Here is a 26,200-nt window from a genome sequence, read left to right as displayed (position 1 = left end):
CTTAAAGAACTATTTTTGCTTGATGGTATTATAGGCATTATATATATAACAGTTGAAAAGAACGTAAAGATATGTATGTCAACTAATATTTAATGATGACATAAACCAATCAATTGATAAAAATATGAACAGGTAACATTGACATAATTATGATCAAAGATAGCATTTACAAAACAGACATTCTAGATAAATGGTTATATTTGCCACCTAACTTCCTCCTGCCCTTCTATTTTGTGTTTTAGCTCTACGTTCCCTAGCAAACTCAATCAACGAATATCATAGTTACCAATCCAGACAGATGCTCAGGCCATTCAGGCCACTTGACTTTCAGATTAGGTGAAGCAGGAAGCAAGGCAGATAGAGGCAAATGAGAAAGTATAAAAAGTAATCCAAAAGACAAATCCTCCCTCCCTTCCCAAGAAAATCTAACTAACCCAAAATTTGAATATACCCTTTGTATGGATCAGCAGCTGGATCAGGAGGCTGGACTTATTCACTATATTCCACATTAATTTCAATGATAATGGAGGTGGACCCTCATAATATGTAATTATGAATTGCCATAATCTGTCCTGGGGGGGGGGAAGGAATGAGTAAATGGGCCCTTGCTTCTTCAGTGATTTTCCAGATAGTGTCTTCCCACACACCAAAGCTTGCCAGTTTGCCAAAACATAGCATTCTGTCATTTTTTTGACTGCATAACTGTTTGCCACTCTCTTGTCAGGCTTCATATTCTGCTTGCTTTCAGCAGTATAAGTAGTACAGAGGTGCATGCAGCTTTTGCCCAGAAATGAAACAGCCATCTTGTTCATTATGGTTGCTGCTCTGCCCAATTTATGCCACAGTTGCTACATGTGTAGGCCTAAGCAGAGCTTGGAAGATTACTTTTAAAAAGTAATGAATTACAGTTACAGTTACATGGCCCCCAAAAGTAGTAACTACCGTTACAGTTACAATTGCTCTGAAAGTAACTGATTATTTTACTTTTTCTCAAAAGTAATCACTACAATTACATTTCAGTTACTTTTTTAAAAAAATGCATACAACGTGCCGGCCTTGGCTGCTGCACATCTAAGTAGCCTAAAACAACATTAAAAATAAACACACGCATACATAGGTAGTAGAATAATTCTTTTTATCCATAAGATAGCAATGGTGGTGTCTCTGCTGGTAAGGGAGGTGGGGAGGGAGGCAAGGGCCACTACTCAGGTCTTTGCACGTCAAACCAAGTGCAACACCTCCCCTCCCAGCCAGCAAGCATAATCTCTCACTTAACCACCTCCCTGACCCTGCCCTGCCACCAAGTAAGGGACACTCACCCAAGCAGACATTTTCCTGAGATGCAAAAATGTTAAAATACTGCAAATGCAGCACAGTAGCCAGAGTGGGTGGTGGCCACTTTGTGTGCCAAGTGCAAACACAGTATTCATTCTCTCTCTCTCTCTCTCTCTCTCTCTCTCTCTCTCTCTCTCTCTCTCTCACACACACACACACACACACACACACACGTTGTCATCTTTCACCTCCACAGTTCTTTATCTCCATTCTGCTGCTGCCTCCTACTCCTCCTTTATCCATGTTCTTGCCCTCTGGCTCCTTTGTCCCTCCACTTCATTCTTCACCACCACCATCCATTTTTTTAAACAATTGCTTTCTCCACTCCACCCCGTCTCACTCTCTACCTCCTCCGTCGTCTCCTCCTACCCACCCACAGAGCATGAGGAAAGAGCGATGCTGCACAGAAGCCCAGTTTGAGGCACATGATTTTCATCCACAGATCAGAGGAACAGAAGACTTCCCCTGTTCTCCCCGCAAGTAATGCCCAAAAGTAATGCTGGAAATATTACAATTATTTCACAAGAGCAATAAAATTACTCCTAGTTCTATTACAATCAAAATGTAAAGGAATTACCCACTTGTTCCTCAAAAAAGTAATGAATTACAAGTAATTCGTTACTTGTAACAAATTACTTCCAAGCTCTTGGCCTAACAAGGGCCAAACTAACTGTTTCCTCAACTTGGTATACGTTTAAGCAAAGGCCTAACACAGATATGACAACCAAATATACCAAATTACTTGATCTGCTCATTGAACAGTATAAAAGAATGTCCTCAACAATATCCAAGTCCATTGATCCCATAGAAATTGCCTTTGTTCAGTACTGTAGACTTATAAAAGCAATAAAATAGGATACAAAAAGTTCAAAATACAAATATAAAATACATTACAGTAGTAATAGTGTCAATGTTTAGAAATATGCCACATACATAAAAAGTCAAAAATAGTTGTTTATATAAAGAAGTTATCTTCATCTGGAATCTATATTCCACAGTCAGGCTGTACGCAACCATATCACGCTTCAAAGTCTGTGAAAATCCAGGAATGGGTAACATCAAAGAAGTCATCAAGTTATCATCCAGTCCAAAGTCACAGTATCTATGAAAATATTAATTAGGAAATTTACTTCAAAATTCCCAGTACCCTACTTCCAGAAATGGATCTGGTCTGGCACATCTAGTTGCTATATAAATTCCTATCCCTAGCACAGTGTGCATACCTATCCCAGCCCCACCATGACAGATGTGCTCCCACTGGACCTTTCCAGACAGTTTCTATGACTGACCAAAGTACAGGGGCTAGAGACCATTTCAGAGGATTCAAACCAGAAGGACCTTGCACTTTAATAGCATGCCTGAGGCCGTCAATTCTTGCAGGAGAGGTACATAATTAGATACTGTGGTATCAGTATCAACATTTCATCCAAACAATCCAAACGGACTGAAATAACACCTTGTATGCATGAGCCCATTTGTACATGGAACATTTTGCATCAATACACTTGAGTATAATACATTCAAAATATGACTACAGGGACCAGTTCTCTGTCTTCTTCTGTAAGTACTGTAGGTCCATATGTTGGAAGTCCGTGTTTGTCAGGATATAAGCAATAAATCACATTGGTATTCATATATCATATCCCTCACTCAGCATCACACTCCAAAAATATTTAAGACCATTCTTTCCGTGTATGCATGATAAAATAGAAGTCTACCACTGAGACTCCATGGAAGGTCTTTATCTTCAGATTGTAAACAACTAGATCCATCTGGAAATGCATGAAACCCATATCCCACAGAATGTTCATGCCCCCTCTCCCTACCTCCTCCCACTATCTAATCCATTACTAGGAGAAAGACGTAAGAAATAGTTGGTGAAATTAGCAAGTGTTTCAGGCTCTTACCCCTATTTCAAGCTCAATCCTCCCATGCATCTGCATTCCACTGCTCCATCAGCACATCCACTGGCATTGATTATGATCTGTTTTGAGAACAAACAATTTAATTTGATCAGTATGTCTGCAAACATCACCTTTAGGACCATCAGACTTGGACTTGTGTAGCACGTTTACAACCACATTCTAGTGGAAGAACTTATGTATTAGCTAAACAAGGAAAACAAGAGGGGTTAGGAACTCAGCCTCAAATGATGACATTTTTATATACAGCAGCTGAATGTACACTACAAAAAGAACAACCTTTGGCTACTAAAATAACGGACCAGACACCTTTGAGTGGATTTGTAGGATCTGTTATTTTTGTGGCTGGTATAATAAAAGATTTATTTTGGGGAATTGGGAGTGTGAAAACTCATAATTGATACAATAATATCTGATACTTTGAGTGAATCAGCCATAATCAGAGCAGATTTATTGAGACAAGAGGGCCTATTGCTTGATTTAGCTGACAATGGTTGTGGAAAGCTGATAGATACGTGGACGATACTTGTATATCTCATATCTCAAGTTATCTTCCTACTTATTGTGGAAGAGGATTGTGTTCTATTCAGTTCCCAAATAATGAATGGATTAGCTTACATAATGTTTGGGCAAAAAAAAAATCTGAATGTGGAAAAATTGATGCTTGTGTAGAGATTGTGGGAGATTTAGTTCCTCCATCCCCTCAATATAGATATCCTCCTGGAGCTACACCTCATTTGAAAGTATTGATTGATGATTTGGAACAAGAGGGTGTGATTAAGCAATGTCAACATGCATATAATACTCCCATGTTACCCATATTGAAGAAAATTGCAGGAAATGCACTTAATTCACCTAATTATCATCTTACAGGAGACCTCAGAATAATAAACAATGCCACAGCCCACATGGCCCCAATTGTAGTGTTTTTGCCAGACATTTTGGCCAGCCTCCATGCTGAAGCCTGTTCTTATGCAGTAACCAGTTTTTATACTAGATATTAGTAACTGCTTCTTTTCAATCCCACTAGAAGAGTCAGCCACAATTGGCGTTTACTTTTGATAAAAAACATTATACTTTTACTTTTGTTCCACAGAGTTTTCACAATGCTCCTGCTATTGCATATGCACGTGTTACTTGAATGTGGGATCAGTTAGATTCCTACAGCCATCCTTGGGTGACTTCCTATGGGGCTGATACAGTGAAAGCTGGATGTGTCATTGTACTGCAGACTTAGATACACCGCTGGTGTCATCATATCCCCGAGTAAATACTGTATGCCCTATTGTTCTGTTTGGTATACCGTGTTTTTTCATCCTCTGTGCTCATTGTTCCCAGTGAGTCCTCTGTTGGCTTCCCCTGGGTGTTTGAGTCTTTTTTCCTCTCAATGTTTTAAAAGATCTCTTTCCTGGTGTCCCCCCTCTCTCCCACCCTTTTTCTTCCTGGTGTTTATTTTCCTAAGGGAAAAGCCTCTCAAGCCTTCTTCAAATTCTTATATTATTGTCTGTGGAGCTTTATTATTACAGTAACTTGTTTTTCCTTCTGTTACCCTTCCTGCTTCTTCCATTCCGCTTAGTTCCTCAGCCACAGGAGTGGTGGGGTTGTTTTTTTTGGGTCTCTAGGAACCAATACTGTACTGTACTTGCTCACTTTAACCCTTACAGTGCAGTTTCTAATTAAAACACAGAAGCCATATAATGTGGGTGCATCTTGTTTCCTCCAACCCCTTGCTATAATGAGTTTTGATTACTGGAAAATCTGAATTTGAAGTGAGAGGACTCATAGGGTGCTAGATCTCATTAAGAAATCAGGATTAAAATTGTTTTGGGATAAGGCACAGCTAGTTAAATGAGAGCTTCATTCTACAGGGGTTTTGCTAGGTAGTGGGGAACATTCTATTACAACACAGAGAGCAGAGGCTTTGGCTAGAATGCCTTGTCCTGAGGATGTGCATGGAGTTAGAGTGTTGTTGGGAGCTTTTGGTTTCATACAGGATTCTATTAACTCTTGGGGTATGCATAGGCCAGAATTTGCATAATGTGCATGGGCCTTGATTGGATCTCCTGATTAATGACTAGAAGGTGGAATAGCTCCTTTTGAACAACAGAAACTGTTGTGGAAGAACATGGAAATATTAAAGGAGATAACTTTTCAAATCAGATTCTCTAATTCTTTTCTGACGCGTCTGGCCGATATTTTAGTAAGGTGAGGGGAAATGTGATCAAATGGGTTAGGCAATGACTTGCTTGTGAAGTTGAAATCATATTAAACCTTGCTTCAGACTGAGATCTATGCAAACATTATAAACTTTTTGCAGGGTAGATCTACACATCTAAAAGGGGCCTGGTAGAAACACATAATGTAACAGCTAGACCTACAAAGATAAGTTGACATAATAATGTCCTCATTTTTAAGATTGAAAATATAATCAATTATAATGTATTTTTGTTTTATTTCAGGTCCCTCTGCTTGTTTGAATGCTGGATGCTCCAGTCACCTATTTGTTACGCAATTTCTCACTCATTCTTGTTGGTTAGAATAGACACCCATGGCAAAAAAATCAAAGTACTACATATTATCTTTGTTTACAAGCCAAAATAAGTTGTATTCTCTGAGTTTCTCTGTATTTTTTATTTGGTTCACAGGTTGCTACATGGCTTCTGGGCCAAGGATTTGGGAGTTCCTTGCCCCCCCCCATTTGCCCCCATAAATTTCATATATGGGCAAAATCAAACACTTTTTCTGCGTATCTGAAGCACAACATTATTTTATTCGTAAGCAGTTTAAAATGTGTAGGTGTTCTGAACCATGTAGTTCATTTGCTTTTAATTAAAACTTTAAAGGACAGACTGTAGATCTATAAAAATAGGATGGCGGCAGGGGAAAGAATATGACCAAAACTCAGTGGTTTACATTGCCATATGCTGAAGTCACCACTTTTTATAATCAAGCAAGTTTTATTGCCCTAAACGTTCTAGCTAAGGTAGTTATCACTAGAGATCTAGAGAAAGGGGATCCATTTGATAGCTTATTTTAGGGGAGGGGATATAAAGTACATGTATGTTACTGCAAATATGTTGAACCCACAAGAAGTGATAGTTTGAATACTTAGGGCACAGTCTAGCACAAACTTTAACTGCTCCTGTAAGCAAGCAAAGCATATTAGTGATCTTGCACAGTTCCCACTCATTTCATTGGGGCTTGTATAAGAACTTTCCAGTGGAGGTGCATATAAAATGCTGTTTATATTACTTCCTAGGGACTGCTGGTTTTAATTTATTTCCAAAACTGCTGCTAGTGGGTCAGGATGCCAGACCCTTTCAGTGGGCTTGTACTCATCCCACATACGAAGATTACATTCTCATCCATCAAGCCCTCAACATTTTTAAATAACTTAAGTAATATAGCAAGCCTACCTCCTGTCAAATCACCAGCCCCCCACCACTTTTTAGTTTGCAAGATGACATCACTGTCCTGGAAGTTCTTGTCCCTGATGACATTACTGGATGTCCTGGCCTGGAAGCCGCTTCCTGGATATCTCAACCCAGAAATAGAAGCTATGTGACCTATGAGCCCATGATGCCCAGTGGATCAATTGGGTGAGGTTTTAGTCGTCTAAATAAAAATAGGGTGCCTAACTACATACCTCACAGGTGACATGGATTAAGCCTAAAAGGACACCTCTGAACCTGAACATGTTCCCTAGCTTGCAGTGTTTCATGTAAACTAAATTGCTTTGTTGCTGCAAATTTGCATTGGCATTGTAGTCAGTGTTAAAAGTCAGAGCATTTATGTGAAAATAAAATACAGAACAAAATACAGATTGGGCTAAATCTGCATTCCTGCCCAAAGTCCTCTGTTGTGCTGTTCTGCCAAGTCTGCCTTGTAGCAGGTCCTGTAGAGTTTAACAATCATTCTACAGGTACAAATTTAAATGTGGCTTTTGTAGATACTTAGGCTTGCAACGTTCCTCCTTTTCAGGGAATGAACATAAATGACACATCTAGGAGTCCAAACCAAAATACCCAGGGCTTAATCATGCCTGTAGACATTTTATTTAAACTTGTCCAGTCACAAAAAAAAAAAATTAAAATACCCAGGTCTGCAAAGTTCCCTGCCTTTAATCCCTACTCTCTGGCTTGAAAAACAAAATCAAGCTTGACAGAAACCCCTCATTTTAAACCTAAGGCCTACACAAGGCTTTGTAGAATTTAAATAAAGGTCTCCAGACACCCCTACTAAAAACAAAAGTCCCTCTCTTTAAGCTTTTAAAATTGCCTACATGAAAGAGGCATAAGAAAAAATGTAATACTTTTAAACTAAGCTGAAAGGGATAAAGCACACAATACTTTTACAGTCTATGAGACAAAACAAGTTACAAGAGGCAAGAACAACTCAATCCTTTGCATCTCTATTTTAAAAGCCTCATTTTGCTCGATAGTATAGCAAGCATGCTTGGTATGATAGCTTAATTTGAAAAGTAACCAGAGTAGAGATTTGAAACTTTTTAAAAAACACAAAAACAATTATCAGAACAACTTACGTGAAGAAATTCTGTTAATCTCTGCTATTCTATGGACTTTTTTATAATAAAATTTTTAAAAGTTTTTTAAAATCATAAAAGTGGTAGGATATGAGAGAGAAAAGACAGAGAGACCAAGTATACTGGTTGGAGAACTTGAGACCTTATGTTCAGAGGGCAGTCTTTTCTCCTGGGGAAAGATTTTCTCTCAGTTATGTTGGTCCACTGCACCTACCCAACTGGAATAATGTATATTCTTTGTAATGTCTTCAGGCACTGCAAACATTTATTGGTACAAAAGCTTCAGCTGTCAGGAATCAGACATGGGGTACATTTGATGGCCAGATTCTCAAAATCACCATCATGCAGCACTTTGTTTGTTTATAAGTAAGCTACCATCTGTAGTTTTCATGCGCTCATCATTTAAGAGCACGGCTTTCAAATCACAATTGCATTCTGTATCAGATCAGAGTTCACTAGGATTTGCCTAGATGCGATTTTAGGATATGGATCTTGTCCAGCCGTAAACACAGCTACAGGTATGCTTCATGTTGAAACAGAGCTCTTTCCCCTTAAATTCAGAGGCTGTCCTTGATCGGGTCTCATTTTTCATACCTCCTAGGTGTTATCTGCCTTCTCTCTTCTGTTCTGGAATGGATGTTCAAAGTTGCTGGGGGACAGGAAAAAATTGTTCCTTCAATTATGTTCTTGATGCCTCCATGTTCAATCCTCAGAATGTGTTTGGGCATGCACCATGGACCCCTGTACCAAGCCTGGTTGTACTGTTTCCTGACTGACTAGGGCTTCAAAAGCTCACCCTGTTGGTCTGCTGTGGGGTGACATATCTGCAGGGAGGACACATTTCTCATTTGGCCAATCCAGGGTTCATTTCTGCTCACCCCATTTTTACTTCGGGGTCTAAAATCTCTTCTGACTGGTTCACTGTGAGATCATGTGTTTGTAGAAGGGTCACTTTTCTCTATAGGACCAATCCAGAGAGAGGGGTCAGAATGGAACTGTTTGGGGTTCACTTCTAGCACTCTATTTTGACTTAGAGGCTTCAAATATTTTCTGATTCATCCACGGGGGATCATGTGCTCATAGAGGGGCCTCATGTCTCTGTAGGGCCAATCTGGAACCGTATTTTGGCTTAGAGGACTAAAACCTCACCCAATTGGTTCACTGGCATTCATGTGCTCATGGGGGGGGGGTCACCTAACATCCATTTCCAGGTCAAGACATCCGAGGTGAGGCTTCCAGGGCTGGACATCCATTGATATCAATCAAACTAAAAAGTATTCTACTGGCATATTTTTTAAAAATGAAGCTACTTCTGTAGATGATTTACATACTTTGAAAATATTTTGTTAAAAGAAAATTAGCATAAATAATTATGAAAGTCTTGGTTTTTCACATTTATTGTATGTTATTTAAGAGCTTTTAAAATGCACCTTAATACATGTACCTGGGTTTAATAATAATTACAGCACTGGATAAAATTCAAAATGATTTTTAAAGGTACTGTGTAATATTGCTAACATTTTCAAGTGTGCTATTGGTGATCTGCAATCCTTCCATTGTATATTATATACTGTAAATTACAAATTGAATTTAGTGCCACAAATAAAATAAAAGCAAGTTTTACATGTCATCTTTGTCTCAGTGTACGAATCAGGTGGGCAAGGGATGATAGTTTCTTTTGGTGGTATCAAAGAAGCAGTGTTGCATGTGGTGTGCCAGTGCATCCCACTGTCATACCTGATAAGAAAAATTCGTAACTTTCTGTAATGCTGCAAAAGCCTGTTTGACAGGGGTGACAGCAGAATAAAAAAAAAAGTGTGATGGACTTTATTGTATATTTGTTTCTCTCTTTCTTTTGCAGATTAAATTGATTTGAGATTTCAGCCTGTTTTGTGATATTTTTGGTGTTATTTATTGATACTGTTGTAGTTTTATTATTATTATTTTCTGAATTGTTTTTATTTTATTGTTTTGTTCTTGCTATGGAAGCCGCTTTGAGGTCACCTGTGATGAAAAGCGGCATACAAATATACTAAATAAATAAATAAATAGTCCCTGTGATAGTGCTTGTGTCACACCACCTTTATTTTACTTAAAAACTATATATTCTATCTACAGCCTATGCAGCATATTGCATTAGGATTGCAGCCTTAATTTTCAAACCACTCCTGTGAATTACATCTGTGCTTGATCATACTTGAAATGACTTTTTTTTTTAAAAAAAGGGCAATGTTTTTGAAAAGCAGAATGTTCACATGAATCGTAATACCACTAAAGAAACACAACATAACTGCAGCATCATGTTTTGTTTATCGTTATTTTTATATAATTATCTTAATGTCTTTCAGGTTTTTTGTAAACAAATAAATTTGCATATATTAATTACATAAAAATAAACCATACATAAAACAAACAACAGAACAATAAAATAATCATAAAACTAAACATTACCTCAAAATGCCTGCTGGCATTCAATTTTTAAAGATGCAAATAAATTTATACAAGTTTGTATACTCTGTTCTGTCAAGAACTTACCCCATTGGCCAGTTATTTCAATTGACGAGAAGGAACTGTAGGGAAGAATGTTATTGTTAATTTTCCCGTCCCCAAAATTTAAAAATAAAACCATCTTTCTATAAATTTATCTTCTTGAGAATTCACACTTTTCCAAATTTTGCAATGCAGTTCTGTAATGTATATAAAGTACACATGCTAAAGTGTGCATAAAAATACATATTATTATTTTTTATTTTATTTATTATTTCAATTTATATACCGCCCTTAGCAGAATAGCTCTCAGGGCGGTGAACAAACAAGATAAAATACAATATATCATAGTAAAAAATCACAAAAACATGTACAAACAAACAACAGAAAGCACAACAAAAACGAAATAGAACACAAATTAAGAAGGATATATGTTAAAAGTAGAAAGATTAAGAAAATTAAAAGATTAAAATGCCTGGGAGCATAAAAAGGTCTTTACCTGGCGCCGGAAAGATAGAAGTGTAGGCGCCAGGCGTACCTCTTCGGGGAGGCTGTTCCACAACTCAGGGGCCATCACAGAAAAGGCCCTAGATCTAGTAACCACCCTCCGGGCTTCCCGATGAGCTGGTACCCGGAGGAGGGCCTTAGATTCTGAACGAAGTGAACGGGTAGGTTCATAGCGAGAGAGGCGTTCCACAAGGTATTGAGGTCCCACGCCGTGTAAGGCTTTATAGGTCAAAACCAGCACCTTGAATCTCGCCCGGAAGCAAATAGGAAACCAGTGCAGACGCGCCAGAATAGGTGTTATATGCGAAGACCGACTGGTCCTCGTCAATAGTCCGGCAGCCGCGTTCTGCACCAGCTGAAGCTTCCGAACTGTCTTCAAGGGCAGCCCTACGTAGAGCGCATTACGGTAACCCAATCTTGAAGTTACCAGAGCATGAACAACGGAGGCGAGGTCGTCCCTGTCCAGATAGGGGCGTAGTTGGGCTACCAGACGAAGATGGTAAAATGCATTCCGTGCCATCAAGGCCACGGGCCTCGAGAGACAAGGAAGAATCGAAAAGAACCCCCAAACTACGTACCTGTTCTTTCAGGGGGAGTGTAACCCCATCCAGAAATAACATGCTTTTCAAAAAATTGTGCAAGGCAAAATTGCATTAAAATATACATTACAAGAAATTCAAGCTAAAATGCCTCATAATTGCAAACTGATGCAGAAATGCGGAGAAAAGAATTTACAAATGGAAACATGAGAAACGGAGGGAAACTGACAGATTGTCCCAGACCTACCAGCAATAAATACTGACTTTATAGATTTTTTCATAGTTTGTAAGGGATTAAGTGCTACTTACATCTGAAAAAAGATCTGTTTAAGTTATTAGTTGGCATGAGATGGTTTCAAATAGTCAACCCAGTCATCTTAATCTATGGAGGGATTATAAAGCTGCAATTCAATACATGTCTACTCAGAAGTAAGCTCCATTGGATTCTATGGGACTTACTCCCAGGTAAGTGTGCATTGGGTTGCAGTCTAAATTGCCAAATCTCCCATTTTCTATTATTATTAGTAGTAGTATTTTATTTTTATTATTAATTGCATTTGTATACCGCCCCATAGCCAAAGCTCTCTGGATGGTATATAAAAATTAAAAACAAATACACAAATTTAAAAACACATTTTTAAAAAGCAATTTAAAAACACATGCTAAAATGCCTGGGAGAAGATGAAAGTCTTGACCTGGCACCGAAAAAATAACAGTGTTGGCACCAGGTGTACCTCATCAGGGAGATCATTCCATAATTTTGGGGCCACCACTGAGAAGGCTCTCTCACTTGTTGCCCTTGTTTCTCTTAAAGGTTGGTTGCAATTGATTTAGTTTGATTTCTGTTAATATTGAGGAGTTTTTGCTAATTAATTTTCAGTGAAGGTTTTATCAAGATTCTCAGAGACTGTATATTTCAGAGCTTGGAAAAGTTACTTTTTTAAACTACAACTCCCATCAGCCCCAGCCAGCATGACCACTGGAGTGGGCTGATGGGAGTTGTAGTCCAAAAAAGTAACTTTCTCAAGCTCATGGTAGTCCATAGTTATTGGTATATTATACAGCTTGAGTAGCATTCTCACTGAAATAAATGAGGTTTCACTTTCATTGGACTCATGTGCATAAGGAAAACTATGACTTTTTAAAAAAAGACAGTGAAAATATTGCTTACATTCCTATGTGTTTTTGTAGGTTTGTTGGTTTAAATAAATTGGACAAAAATGCTATTAAGGGTTTTTTAATATTCAGTTGTGTATTTAAATCTTATTCTGGAAATGTTATATATAATAGAAAATTAGAATATGAATTGGCATATTTGTTGTACTCTCCCCTTAAAATAATATTTTGGGAAAACATGTAATACTCTACGTTGGGCTGCCCTTGAAGACTGTTCGGAAACTACAGCTAGTCCAGAATGCAGCGGCCAGATTGCTGATGCGGACCAGAAGGTCCGCTCATATAACACCTGTTCTGGCCCGTCTGCACTGGCTTCCTATTTGTTTCCGGGCTAGATTCAAAGTGCTGGTTTTGACCTATAAAGCCCTACACGGCATGGGATCGCAATACCTGGTGGAACGCCTCTCCCAATATGAACCTACCCGTACACTACGCTCAACATTTAAGGCCCTCCTCCGAGTGCCATCCCATCGAGACGCTCGGAGGGTGGTGACTAGAACTAGGGCCTTTTCAGTGGTGGCCCCCGAACTGTGGAACAGTGTCCTCGATGAGGTGCGCCTGGCGCCGATGCTACTATCTTTTCGGCGCCAGGTGAAAACCTTTTTATACTCCCAGGCATTTTAAAGTGTATTTTAACAGTATTTCACTATTATCTTGTATTTTAGACATTGTTTGGTTCTTTTATTGTTTGTTTTTGGTTCTTGATTTATTTTTATGTACACCGCCCAGAGAGCCTTCGGGCTTAGGGCGGTATATAAATTAAATTAAAGAAATAAATAAATTAAATAAACAATGTGTTTTAACTGAAACTACTTGAAATACAGAGGGTTACTTGTATAGCTGCTTAATTATAAGGCAATAGTTGGTGGGGTGGGGTGGAATGGGTGATGCTCCATTGCTCTCCCAGCTTTCCAACATTGAGGGTTGCTGCTGCTATTGCCTGAAGGGGATGGGTGAGGCGCAGGGAGCTCGGTGGTATGCAGCCCATGGTGGCAGGAGCATTGGATTGGCTCTGCTGCTGCATGCTATACTGTGTCAAGTTCCCTGTGCTTTGTCCCTTTGCCTCTTGGTCTGCAGCAGTGACCCACAGTGATGAACTAGTTCTCCTGTGAATTTATTTGTTAACAGAGAGGTAAGAGGATACAGCTGGAACCAAGTTTTGATGATACCTGCACCAAATTTTCAGAACTGATTTGGTTGAAGATAGGCAATTAAGAGAGTATGTTCTTGATTTAAACCATAATTCTCCTAACTGCTTATTATACAGTTCTTGCTCACTTTTGATTAGATTGTTATCTTCAAACTGGCTAACAATTGTGGCTAAATTTACAGCTTGGTAGTTCCTAATAAGATATGGGATTCCAAGGCCTCCTTTCTGCTAAAGATTTTCACTAGCGATTCCATGTGGTTTATTAAGCTATATTAATGTTATAATTGTCTTTTGCCAGTTTATCAATTTAGTGTTGTTCATTATTCATTATTCAAATTATTACAGAAAACACACAACAGCAGAGGAAAAAACTTTTACAACAACAACAATTTATTCTCAATATTTTCTGGAAGCTACTTACAATCACAAAAACAAGATCTGGGGGGAGGGGAAAGAGGCAAATACAGAAAATAAATTCCACAGGGCTTACAATATCATGCAATCCATAAACTCTAAAAGGCTTTGGGCACAGGTTTAATATTTCTGCTGTGTTGGTGTATGTTATAAACACCAATCTGCAGCAAATATATTATTTTTCTTTTGCTGTTTAGCCATACACAACCTTTGCATAGGTTTTTCGGTTAAGGCAATTTCCAATATTTTATTATATCATTTTACTAGAGAAATGCAATGCAAATTCTTCCAAAATCTAGGTTTAGGTATCCAAGCTGCCACTAGGAGATATCCACCCAATTTTTTACGCTATGATTTTTCCCAGTGAACAAAGTTAGTAGTGCTAATTCTGCTATTGTGTATAGTTTTTCCAATTATTTTAGAAATTTCTTCCAAAATCTGATGCAAAAATTCAGTAACCTTTTTACATTTCCACCATATGTGATCCAGTTTCCCCACAAACCCTCCAACAACTAGATGCATTTGTTTTGTACATGCATGAGATTCTTAGAGGAGTAAGGTACCACTTCTGAACAATCTTAATAGATATTTTCCTCGCCATAGCTGATGGAGATTTATAATTGAACTTATCCCACAAAGAATTCCATTGATCATCTGCTATAGACAGATTCCATTCCACTTAGCACAACTGTTTTACCTCTTAAAGATCCTATAACTGTATCTTCTATATCACTGAGACTAGCCCTTTTTCATATTCCTGAGTCCAGAAATAGGTTTTCAAATTGGGTCAGAGACCTGGTTACTTGTTTTTTAATGTGAGGTTATCTGATAATGTCCCCACCTGATACCACATACGCCATGCAATTCCTTTATTCTGTAATTTATTCTTCCATAAATCTTGGAACAGGTTGTGAATTTTTATAATAGTCTTTAAGTCTGTGTAGATTTTGCTGAAGCACTGAATTGTTGATTTGTCTATCTTTAGTACTGAATTCTGATTCTGGGTAACTTTATATGATTAATGAGGAGATCCCTGCCATTAATTTTTCTTTGTTTCAAAATTTTTAATATTGGTAAAATACTAGTACTGTGGTTGTTTAAAGTATCCCTGATTTCTTTTTTAATGTAAGGTATATTTTTCAGGTTCTCTTTTTTAAATAAAGTATTTTCTATTTACAGCTAGAGTCATTGCTTAAGTAGCTACATATTGTAATCAGTCTAATTTTACATCGAAGTGCAGCTTCAGATTCAAAGGTTAACACAACCGAAATAGAAATATAACCTCCAGTTTGAAACACAAAAGACTGTCTTCACCATCATATGACATTGACCAATAAAAAGGCTTTGAAATGAATAAAAATAAATTTGATACAGATTTCTAGGATGAATAATGAGATAAATATAATTTTCTAGGTTAGATTCTCTGTAGAAACAGTAGTAGCACCGAAAAAAAGCAAAGAAGAACACCAACAAACATAAAAAATGCATACACACACACCAGGGGTCACCAATCTTTTTGAGCCCAAGGGCACATTGCAAATTTTGAGAGGATGCTGGGGACACAAAATGGCTGCCATAATGGTTATGGCATAACACAAAACATAAAAGTTGTGATGGTGAAGCTTTTCTCTTAATTGTATTTCCATACTAGTAAAGGCTTGACCTGTTGAATTTCTGCCTGCCACAAGCTTTTAAGAACCCTGTTTTCCTCCCATTGCCAACCCTAATCTAAAACCTAGGTTGCCATCATGTGCTCATATACCCATTAAACACAACTTCTGAGTAGACATGTACTGTATTCACTAATAAGTTTATTTTCCAATGAAGTGTTATTTTTTCCTTAAGTCTGTTTTGTGTATATTTACTCAAACATTGGTAAGTTAAAAGTGGATGCCTCAGATTACGAGATGCTCTTGGGAGGCTGCTGAAACAAGGCTCCAGCGCCAGAGCTATATATAACCAATTCTGTGATAATCCTTTCCATAACAGTTTTATCTCAGAATAACTTTGTCTCCTACAATGCAGATTTAACCCAGCAAAATTAAGCATATCTACTAATTGCGCATACCATGGACTGCGAAAAAGACAAATAATTGGTTGTTAGAACAAATTAAACCAGAACTATCACTTGAAGCTGAAATGATGAAACGGAGGTTATCATACTTTGGACACATCATGAGAAGACATGATTCACTGGAAAAGACAATAATGCTGGGAAAAAGAGAAGGGAGTAGAAAAAGAGGAAGGCCAAACAAGAGATGGATTGATTCCATAAAGGAAGCCACAGACCTGAACTTGCAAGATGTGAACAGGATGGTTCATGACAGATGCCCTTTGAGATCACTGATTCATAGGGTTGCCACAAGTCATAATCGACTTGAAGGCACATAACAACAAACAAAAAATTACCCCACTTCAGAATGCCCAGGCAATATTCTTCAGCCACTTTTCATTATTAACTGCTGGATCAGGCAACGCATTTGTCTCCCCTTTCAGAATGTCCTTTAAAAGAAAAAGTACAAGGAAATTAATGCACCAACACCCATTTAGCAACTATTCAACTGTACACTGTTTCTCATCGTCATAAGCAATTGTACAGAAATACCTCAAGGCTCCACCTGTGTAAATGAACTTTTTGAGTTAGCTTTTCTGACATGGCCAGAAACCAGGCTTTATCATATGAAATGTGCACCACAGCCTTATCTACAATGCTTTGCAAAAGTAATCAGACCCTTGACCAATGCTGTCATATTTTGTTGTTGTTATGCACCTTCAAATCAATTTTGACTTACAGCGACGCTATGAATCAGCGACCTCCAATAACATGCTCTCATATTAATGAATTACAATGTTTTTCATCTGTGTAAACTGGGAGCTTCCACAGCCTAGGGGCTGGATACTTATGCAAGCAACATGTTTCAGTTTTTTATGTTTCTTACAAACATTTCCCAACATAAAACCAATGTCACCTCACAATAATTGATTTTGAGTTTCAGTGTTTCAAAATAAAATATCAAACAGAACGAAATTACAATGTACCATTTATAATTCAGTAATAGGAGAGCATTGGTCAGGGGTCTGAGTACTTTTGCAAGGCACTATACGTACTTCCAAAAGTGCGTGATGGTCAGTCAGGAAAAGACATATTTTATCCAGTTTGACTTTATTAAATATATAAATGAGGGAGCAGAGACCCCAAAATAAACCAGCAAAGTATGCAAGTTTATAAAACTCTGAAATGACTGAAACACATCAAACATCAATGACCTGGGAATTCTATGCTGCACACTATGGAACTTGTGAGAAGAGACAGAATAATCAGACTAAACACTGACCCCCCCCCCCATATTTCATTTGTTTTTGTCTTTTGTGTAATTCTGGACATTTCTCTCATGTTTGTTATCTGTGATTTGCGGCCTTGTCTTTTACAAAAGTTAACAGAAATAAAAACTAAGCTAGTTCTGGTACAAGTCATTTTATTTTCTATAAAATGTATTTCATTAAAGTTACAATTCAGGCTGCAATGCCAAACCCATACCTGGGAGTACATCCTATTGAATTCAGTAGGACTTACTTGTGAGGAAACATGGTTAGGAGGACTGCACTCTCAATCCAATAAAATCACAGATAATGTTCTTAAAGCTAATTTCAGACACCTACCCAACATAGAGAACAGATGAGTTTGTTGTTTCACTGCAGAAATGGAGATGAAGTACACCAAGGGTGGGGAACCTTTTTGTCCCCATGGGCCAGATCCTTATTAAGATCAGCCTTGCAGGCAAAATTTGACAGGTAATGGTTGCCACCTGTTAATCAGATGACATCATTATGACACTGCGTGATTGACAAGCAGGCAACCCCGCCCACCTGTCAGCATCTCTTGCCAGGGAGGGTCCCAACCATTAGCAGGAAGTGCTGCCTTTTACTTTCACTTCTGCCACCAGTAGCAGCAGTGCAGGACGGGGGGGGGGGGTGAAGGAGAAAAAGCTTCTTTGTCCCTAAGCCATTGCGCCACTGGAAGGGAAAGAAGGAAGCCAATGCTTACTGCTGCTGTGACTCCACTGACAGGTACTCAACTAAAAGAAAAACTAGGAACCGTACAGACAGACTGGCTGACAATTCACCAAGTAATACATTTTGCCTCTAATCCTATAGTGAGGTCTCAGGCCATCAGACCACTCAAACCAATAGAACAGCTACTTTTAAACAGTACATACTTACAAGATCTGAACAGGGTGGTTCATGACAGATGCTCTTGGAGGTCACTGATTCGTAGGGTCGCCACAAGTCGTAGTCGACTTGGAGTCACATAACAAAACACATCCAAAAAATTACTATCACATATCTATAAAATTCTCTTGTGATGTAATGACGGGCAATCTGGACTCTTTAAAATCACTATGGGAATCAGATTTGAACTGTACAATTGAACCAGCTGAATGGCACAAACTTTGGGGAAAACGGCCATTAAAGTCTGTATCAGCAAAAATTAAAGAACATAGCATACAGACACTACTTAGATGGCATCACACACCTCTCAGATGTCATAAAATAAATCCACATTCAAACCCACTATGTTGGAGAGGTTACCAGCAACTGGGATCTTACTTCCATATGTGGTGGACCTATGAGAAGGTCCAACGATTCTGGACCTTAATAATAGATGATGTAAGTCTTATTACAGGTCAGAAGGTTCCTTGTGATCCCAGGCTAACATTACTGAACTTGTTTACTGGAGATTTAAAGGGCTTATTGTTTAAAGAACTATTGACCCTTTTTATGGACACTGCCAGACAGATCTTAGCTCAAAATTAGAAGACCTGACACTGGAGGCTTGGTATGAAAAAATATGGATCATTGCACTTATGGAAAAACCCTCCAAGCAACTTAAGGCTCTAAAAGACACATCAAACAAAGATGACTTTGAGGAAACGTGGTACACTTTCATTCAACATATTAGAGGCAACATGTGTAGGACACCACCATCAACTCATGGCAATCTCTGGAGTAACCTGCTGAGACAATGAACATGACAATAACTAAAGCCTGCAATTGACCACAATACTTACACACTTGTTAAATATCTTACCTCTTTGTGAATGATTACACACACGGAATGTCTGGGAGGGAGGGGAGGAGTTAGGGGTTCTTTTGAGTAAGATTGTTTATATTTATTATTGGAAATGCACAAATAAATGCTTACTGCTGCTACTTGGGAATCCTACTTCTCTCCTTTCTCACACCACCCAAAGGAAGGGCTTTTCCAAGTCTCCCCCTTTCCCTCATTAAGTTCCCAACATCTAGAACTTGAAGGGGGAGGGGAAAAGGCTTTGGGAGTCTTCCTCCTTCCCGCTTTAAGTTCCTGATATTACAGATTTGAAGGAGGAGGGGATAAGATTTGCAAAGGCTTTTCCAAGTCTCTCCCCTCTATCCCCAATGTTGGAAAGTTGATGGGGGGAAGGAGGGAGTTTTTTGGAAAAGCTTTAATTCAGGCCTTAATCTCCTGTTTGAGCAAATGGGAGAGCAGGACAATTGCAGAAGCGTCTTTGAAATAGCTTGCATGTGATCTGCTTCAAAGGGCGCTTTGGTGCCGGGCTTTAATTCCCATACAGCTGGTGACAGCTCCTGCTTTTGCTGTGCGATCTTGTTCCCTGCAGGGAACAGAATCAGGCAACCAAGGCAGGATTAAACCCTGGTTTGGCAAGGGGAATGACCTCGGGTGCCAAAAGGGACTGGAGGCTCCCCACTCCTGCAGTACACTTACCCTTGGCCATAGTTAAGCTAAAGTTTGATGAGTCAAGGAAGACCCCAGTATCTTATTGCTCAATTGTTTTTAATTCTCATGCAGCAGTGAATTACTGGTATGTGTAGCTTGATGACTCACGACAGGTTGGAATTGGGACTGTAACAATAGGAAAGGATCCTATAGGTATCAGGCCCCTCAGGAATATTCCAAGCCCCTTCCCTAATTTTTTAGAGTTTTTTGGTAAAGGGTCAAAGAATCATATTGTTATGAGTATGGGGGTTAGAATGGATGATCCCTGTGGGTCCCCTTCCAGCCTCTGATTTGGAATCCTGTACCTTGGAATGAGGAACTCGCTCTGCTGGTCACATGAGTCTCTTCTGTTAAGATAATAGAGCGGCCAGGTAGGATAATGGGTCTATCAGTTGCCCAGCAACTGGTGAATGGGCCAGGAAGATCTTTTTGTCATTGAAACTCTTCAGGAGAGCCTCCCCCCCCTTCCTGGCGGCTAGCAGAAGTTTGTGCTTTGAGTGTTTTTAGAAGGGTCTAGAGAATGGCTGGGACTGGAGGCAGGCAGAGAGGCTATCCCTCAGCACCATGGCTTTAGGATGCCTCCTGAAACCCAGATGGAAAAGCTGCATATTGGACTGCTGATGCCTTGAACCCCTCCATCCTAAGCTCAGGTTGGAAGGTGTGTAAATAAATAAACCATATTTCATAAAGACACCGCAGTCTCCGCTGACCTTCTTCCCAAAGGAAACCAAACCCTGGAGAAGCGCAGGGACCCCGGAAATCTCACCGCTCGGAGATTGGGGAGGCACACAACAATATACTTACCTTACTCCAGGGCTAGGGTTGAGAAAAATCAGTGCTTTTTTAAAATGACTTTTTACATTTGAATCAGATTAAAATGTCAAACATCAAAATTTTCTTAAAATAATTAGCAGAAGAAGAGCCTAGGTCAAAGATATCATCATGAATATACAACTTCTAATTATATTCCATGAATATGTTAACAGCAGTTTATGGAGACAGGAGATAACCTGATGAGTCCTATTCTGCAGGTGGTGTCCATGAAGTGCATATTCTTTCTCTCTGAAGGCCTGGCCTTTCTCTAAATGCTAAGGTAGAGAAGATCAATGAACAGGGAATTTGGGGAGATGGAGTAGATCTGAACAAGGAGGAGACCTCTGAAGTGGTAATCCAGCTCTTAACAGCAGTAGCCTCTTCTGCAGGTGTAGAGAGAATGCTTTCTTCCTTTCAACTCATTCTAAATTGGGAACTGAAAAAGCAGGAAAGCTTGCATTTCTTTTCCAGACAATGAACAAGGAAGACAAAGGTGAAGACTGCTGAGTTAACTGTGTCACTCAACGTTTTCAGTTTCTCATGTTGACTTGGTTGAAATTGCCAACATTTAATTTTTTTAAAACTTCACCTTTAGCTAGATATTGAAATAGTTGCCCATTCAAAAATCCATTTGCATGTTTCATTTATTTATTAGATTTATATCCCGCCCTTCCTCCTAGCAGGAGCCCAGGGGTTTGTTAATGTTGTTGTCTGCTGAAGAAGAAAACTAACCAGAAGAATAAACAATGGTATTAGTACAATTTAAAACCCTGCTTGGAGGTGCTGATTCTGCAGCATCAGGACAATCACAGCATGATTAAGTGCACAGCTGGAGCTGGTTCATCTCCTGAATGTCTTCACAAGTTCATTCTGCTTTAGTTCTAAAGTGACCAAGTTATCATCTCGTTCTGATTAAAATTAATTCAAAAATTCAGAACTGCTTAGTGTGTACAGTAGGGGCCTGCTTTTTGGCGTTCCGCTAATACGGCAGCTTTCAATTAGAGTAAGGCTCCACTCATATGGCGCTTGTTCCACTTTTACGGTATTTTTCGGGTGTCAGGCGCCATTTTATTGATGGAGTTCTGCTTTTTAGCAGGTTTCACTTTTTGGCGGGGGTCTGGAATGTAACCCACCATATGAGTGGGGCCCTACTGTACCTACATTCTAATGTAGGGGAACAGCTGCAGCACTAGAGGGACTGAAGAAGACGTGCCCTGGGAGTGAGTCTCTGAGCATCTGGGTGCTTGCTGACTGCGCCTTTGGGTTGCTCTCTTTTGAGACAGCTGAAGTCCCTGGTAAGTGCTGCAAGGACTGGGACCCTGACCAAATTGTCATCCCATTTTTGATGAAAATTAATCTGAAAACAATTCAGAATAACTGCTTAGGGTGTAACTACATTCTAATGAAACCTACATCTCTGGATATGTATTAAGATTATATTAAACAATAATGTACTACTACTAAAAATGATGATTGAATAGAATCTTCCTCACTAGTGATTTAAATCATTAAAATAAAGTCAGAGAAGCAATTTAAATAATGATTTAAGGCAATTTGATTTAAATCTAATCAACCCTGGCCAGGACTAGAGTTACACTGGCACTGCAGCAGCACAGTTGCAAAATCCAGTGCATGCCCATCAGCCCAAGAAGTGAGGGAAAACACACACAAGAAGATACAAAAATTGAGCAAACACATCAGGAAACACCGCTGGTGTCCCTAACCAGGAACCATGCTGGCAACAACCCTCACATGCAGCCCATTAGAATCGTAGAATTAGGAGGGGCCTACAAGGCCATTGAGTCCAACCCCCTGCTCAATGCAGGAGTCCAAGTTAAAGCAGCCATCTGTCGGGTATGCCCCATATATGAAGGCAGCCAACCAACTCACTAGATGGCCACAAACCCCTGCATTGCAACACATAACACCAGTGGCATAGGCAGCAATGACCCCAGTACTACCAGTCCCCAGGCATTCTTTTAGACAGGGATCAATTTCACTTATACTACTTACTACTACCATTTTGGAGCACAGCACACAAAGGGGAGGAAGCACATATACAACAGAGCATCCACACAACTTCTTAAGCAGGAGCCTATAGAGTACTCCAACAAGAAAGGTTCAAGACTTGGGAGGGAACCTTTGGCCAAGCTGTGGGGCTATGTCCCACAATAAGGGCTGTCACACACACACTGATAACAGCAGCTTCCAGTGGCTCCCTGCACAGGATTGGAAAGCAGGAGATGGGAGTTTGAGCCCACTAGGCCTTTTGCACACCTGACCAAAAACTAAACCAAACCATCATCACATCAGGGCCAAAGAGAGTGAGCTCTCTGGACATGAAACCATATTGCAACCTCCAGAGACAAGTTCCCTAACCACACAGCCACACAGCACTGTGAAAAAGTATTTGTCCCTTGTCTGATTTTCTGCATGGTTGCATATTTTTGGCAGTGAATGTTATCAGATCTTGAACCAAACCAATTAGGGAAAGGGGAACCTGAGTGAACAAATAACACAAAATTTTGATACTTACTTCATTTATTTATTAAAGTTAAGCAACACCCAATGCCCTCGTGTGAAAAAAATTGCCCCCTTAGACTTAAAACCTGGTTATGTCACCTTTAGCAGCAATAACTGCAACCAAACACTTCCTGTAGTTCTTGATCAGTCTCTCACAGCTCTGTGGTGGAATTTCAGCCCACTCTTCCATGCAGTGACATTTGTGGGTTTTCAAGCTAGAACTGTGCCTTTCAGGTCCTGCCACAACATCTCAATGGGGTTTAGGTCTGGACTTTGACTAGGCCGTTCCAAAACTTTAAATTTCTTGTTCCTCAACCATTCTGATGTAGACTTGTGTGTTTTGGATCATTGTCTTGCTGCATGACCCAGCCACGCTTCAGCTGACAGGTGGATGGCCTGACATTCTCCTGAGGAATTCTCTGATAAAAGCAGAATTCATGGTTCCTTCAAATGATGGCAAGTCTTCCAGGTCCTGATGCAGCAAAGCATCCCCAAACCATGACACCACCATGCTTGACAGTTGGTATGGTTCTTCATGTGGAATGCAGTGTTTGGTTTTCGCCAGACATAACGGGGGCCATGTTGCCCAAAAAGTTCCATCCATTGTTCCAGAACTCTTGACGATCGTTCAGGTGCTTTCTGGCAAACAATGTTCTATGGACAGATGAGTCAAAGATGGAACTTTTTGCTCAGAGGCACATGTTACCAAATTCTTCCAAGCTACACAGGAAGTGGATTGGACTGTGAAAGACCAACCCAAATTGTGTTTGCATTTTGACAGATTTGGAGGGTAGTACAATGTCTCAGAGAGGAGGTCAGGTCTTCTGCTCCCCTGGTGCATTTACTATAGCTGCCCAATTTCCCTGCTTTTAAAAGTTTGATAGGAATGTCTGTTGGCTACAGGTACGTTCCTAAACCACAAGGTTTTTTGCCTTTTAGTGAATACAATCTGAGCATAGACAGACACAAACAACTGATGCCTCCTGTAAACAGCAAATCAAACCTCCAGCACTAGATCTTCAGAGATATACCTAGCACCCCCAGAATGTTTTCTGCTAATTCTCTGCCTCCTCCATTCTGCTTTTCTGTTAAAAAACTGGCAGTTTTTCTTTTGCTCCTTTCCATATACAGAGAGCGCAATATCCGTCCATGCTGTGGCAGAGGTGGGAGGGGGTAGCAAACTGTTCTCCAAACTGGTTCTCACAACCCAGGGGAATCTCCAACTATTTCCCAGCCTTTCGGGGCCATTTACCTTTAAGTATGGTTGGCCACAGGCCACCGTATGCCATCTCTCACATACAGTAAACTAATACATACCATTTCGTGTCAACTATAAAATACTGACATAATTAAAATCAAATATCTATTATGTCAAATCTAGATATTATCCACTGGATAACCAGAGACTATCCTCAAAATTTGGAAAGAAATATTCTGAAAATAGGCTTTAGGAGCATATTTGTTTCAATGTTATTCTGTTGTCGTAGAATCTAGGATTTTACACATAAGGGCCAATCCTACTCCTAGGAGATGCCAGGGCCTGAACTTGGATCACTCTGTGCACAAAGCATTTGCTGTACCACTAAACGTCCCTCATGCAGCCCGAACCTGGACAATATTGCTGAAAAATGGGGTGGGAGTACTATAGCTGGAAAACGAGGGAAGTAGTATCTCCATTTTTCTGCAGAGGGGCTTTGACTACCCCTTTGTATCAAGAACTTATTAACACAGCAACTGTACACACTTACTTGGGCGTTAACTCTAGCACAAGCCTTTGAGGCTTAGTTCAGACGACGCTTACAATTTACAGTGCTTACAATCACACTGCACGGCCGTGATCCAGAACGTCGAGTCGGATTCTAGACGTGTTTACACGGAAGTAAGTCCCACTACATTCAACGAGGCGTGGCTTCCAGATAAATGTACAGCCTTACTTTGGAAACAGGTCGCATTTAATAAAAAGGGGCTTATTTGCGAGTCAAAACAAAATTAGGTAGGACTGTCGTGCAGGCACGGCTAACGTATCTGCGAGTCCTCGTTTCGTGAGAAGCAGCAACAGCCCTTCCCTCGCCCGTTGCCGGAGCGGCCGGCTTTCTAGCAGCGGCTGCAGGCGAGACCGGTACACGCACCGCCACGAAGCTGCCGGCTGCGACTGCGTACAACAACAGCGGGAGGTGGGGAGATGGGAGGGTTTAAGCCCCATGCCAGGGGGAGGGGATGCCTCCTAAGCTGGGGAGAGGAGTCAGCTGAGTAGAGCCGCGAGCGCTGGCTGGCGGAGGAGGCGCGCAGTCCTGAAGTAATACCAGGGACAGCGAGGACGAACGGTAGTAAGCAGGCGCGCAAGAAGCAGCGAGCCTTTGCTCTTCTGCGCTGTTCGTTTTGTTTCCTCGTCTGCGATCCTCGGGCTTGCCCGGCTAATTCTAGGTGTCTGTCCCCTCCCCACTGTCGTGTGCGGCAGGAGTTCTCCCCGTCTCTCGCTTCATCTTCAAGAGAGTTGCACAGAAGGACGCTCTTCCGCTCTGTCTGGACCTCTCGGGTTTGCACTGCGGTTCCCAGCCTGCCCTAAACGCGATCAGAGCGGCGTCATCAGAAGCGTGTCGCCAGGAGGAGGCGGGGGACACCGCTCGCTCGAGTCCTCCGGCAACAAGAGGCGAAGGAAAGCCACGAGGAGCTGTCGGGGTAACCCAAGACCTCACAGGTAGGGGAGCGCTGGGATTCTGGAAAAGGGGTCGGTGGGCGGGTGTGGTGCTGGTGAAGAGGTGAGCTTGCTGCAACAGCGGCCCTCTGCAAGTAGAAAGGCGAGGAAATGTTGCAGTACTTCTCTACGCCCAGAACGGGAGCGGGGAAGTACTCGCTCCTCGTTCTGCAGTTGTGAAACTGTGTAGCCTCGAGCCTGACCGTGCTTACTCGGGCGTAAATCTCACTGAGGCGTTGCTAAGCGTGCGTAGGATTATTGCTTTAGCCTCCCTTGTTCCAACTTTGCGCGCACGCAAGCTGCTGGCTGCGGGAGGAGAA

At 40.4% G+C, this 26,200-nt stretch overlaps 2 protein-coding genes and 1 long non-coding RNA gene across 12 annotated transcripts in view; 2 read left to right on the top strand and 1 right to left on the bottom strand.

Annotated features, from left to right (window-relative positions):
• The window catches only part of COBL (cordon-bleu WH2 repeat protein), a 267,077-nt gene extending 257,315 nt beyond the window's left edge, over window positions 1–9,762 (top strand). For 5 of the 8 annotated variants that reach the window (XM_061590022.1, XM_061590027.1, XM_061590024.1 and 2 more), the window contains one exon: window positions 5,717–9,762. In XM_061590022.1, the coding sequence (XP_061446006.1) occupies window positions 5,717–5,734 (18 nt within the window). In that variant the 3' untranslated portion in view covers window positions 5,735–9,762. The remainder of the gene's footprint in view (window positions 1–5,716) is intronic. The other 3 variants (XM_061590025.1, XM_061590026.1, XM_061590029.1) reach the window with 1 other exon arrangement.
• LOC133366681 (uncharacterized) lies at window positions 2,058–25,968 on the bottom strand. 2 transcript variants are annotated; one of them, XR_009758470.1, is made up of 3 exons: window positions 24,934–25,968; window positions 3,243–3,319; window positions 2,058–2,437 (listed from the first exon to the last, which is right to left on the bottom strand). It is a non-coding gene; the product is annotated as an uncharacterized LOC133366681 (long non-coding RNA). The 2 variants fall into 2 exon arrangements; XR_009758471.1 differs by lacking the exon at window positions 24,934–25,968 and adding an exon at window positions 10,336–10,371.
• Window positions 25,213–26,200, top strand: part of GRB10 (growth factor receptor bound protein 10) — a 267,426-nt gene continuing 266,438 nt past the window's right edge. Inside the window, exon 1 of one of the 2 annotated variants that reach the window (XM_061590042.1) lies at window positions 25,213–25,883. The gene's annotated coding sequence lies outside the window, so the exon portion shown is untranslated. The remainder of the gene's footprint in view (window positions 25,884–26,200) is intronic. The other variant, XM_061590044.1, reaches the window with a different exon arrangement.

This window comes from Rhineura floridana, chromosome 11 (assembly GCF_030035675.1).
Source record: "Rhineura floridana isolate rRhiFlo1 chromosome 11, rRhiFlo1.hap2, whole genome shotgun sequence".
NCBI classification, from domain to species: Eukaryota; Metazoa; Chordata; class Lepidosauria; order Squamata; family Rhineuridae; genus Rhineura; species Rhineura floridana.
This window is presented reverse-complemented; position numbering and strand designations above follow the sequence as displayed.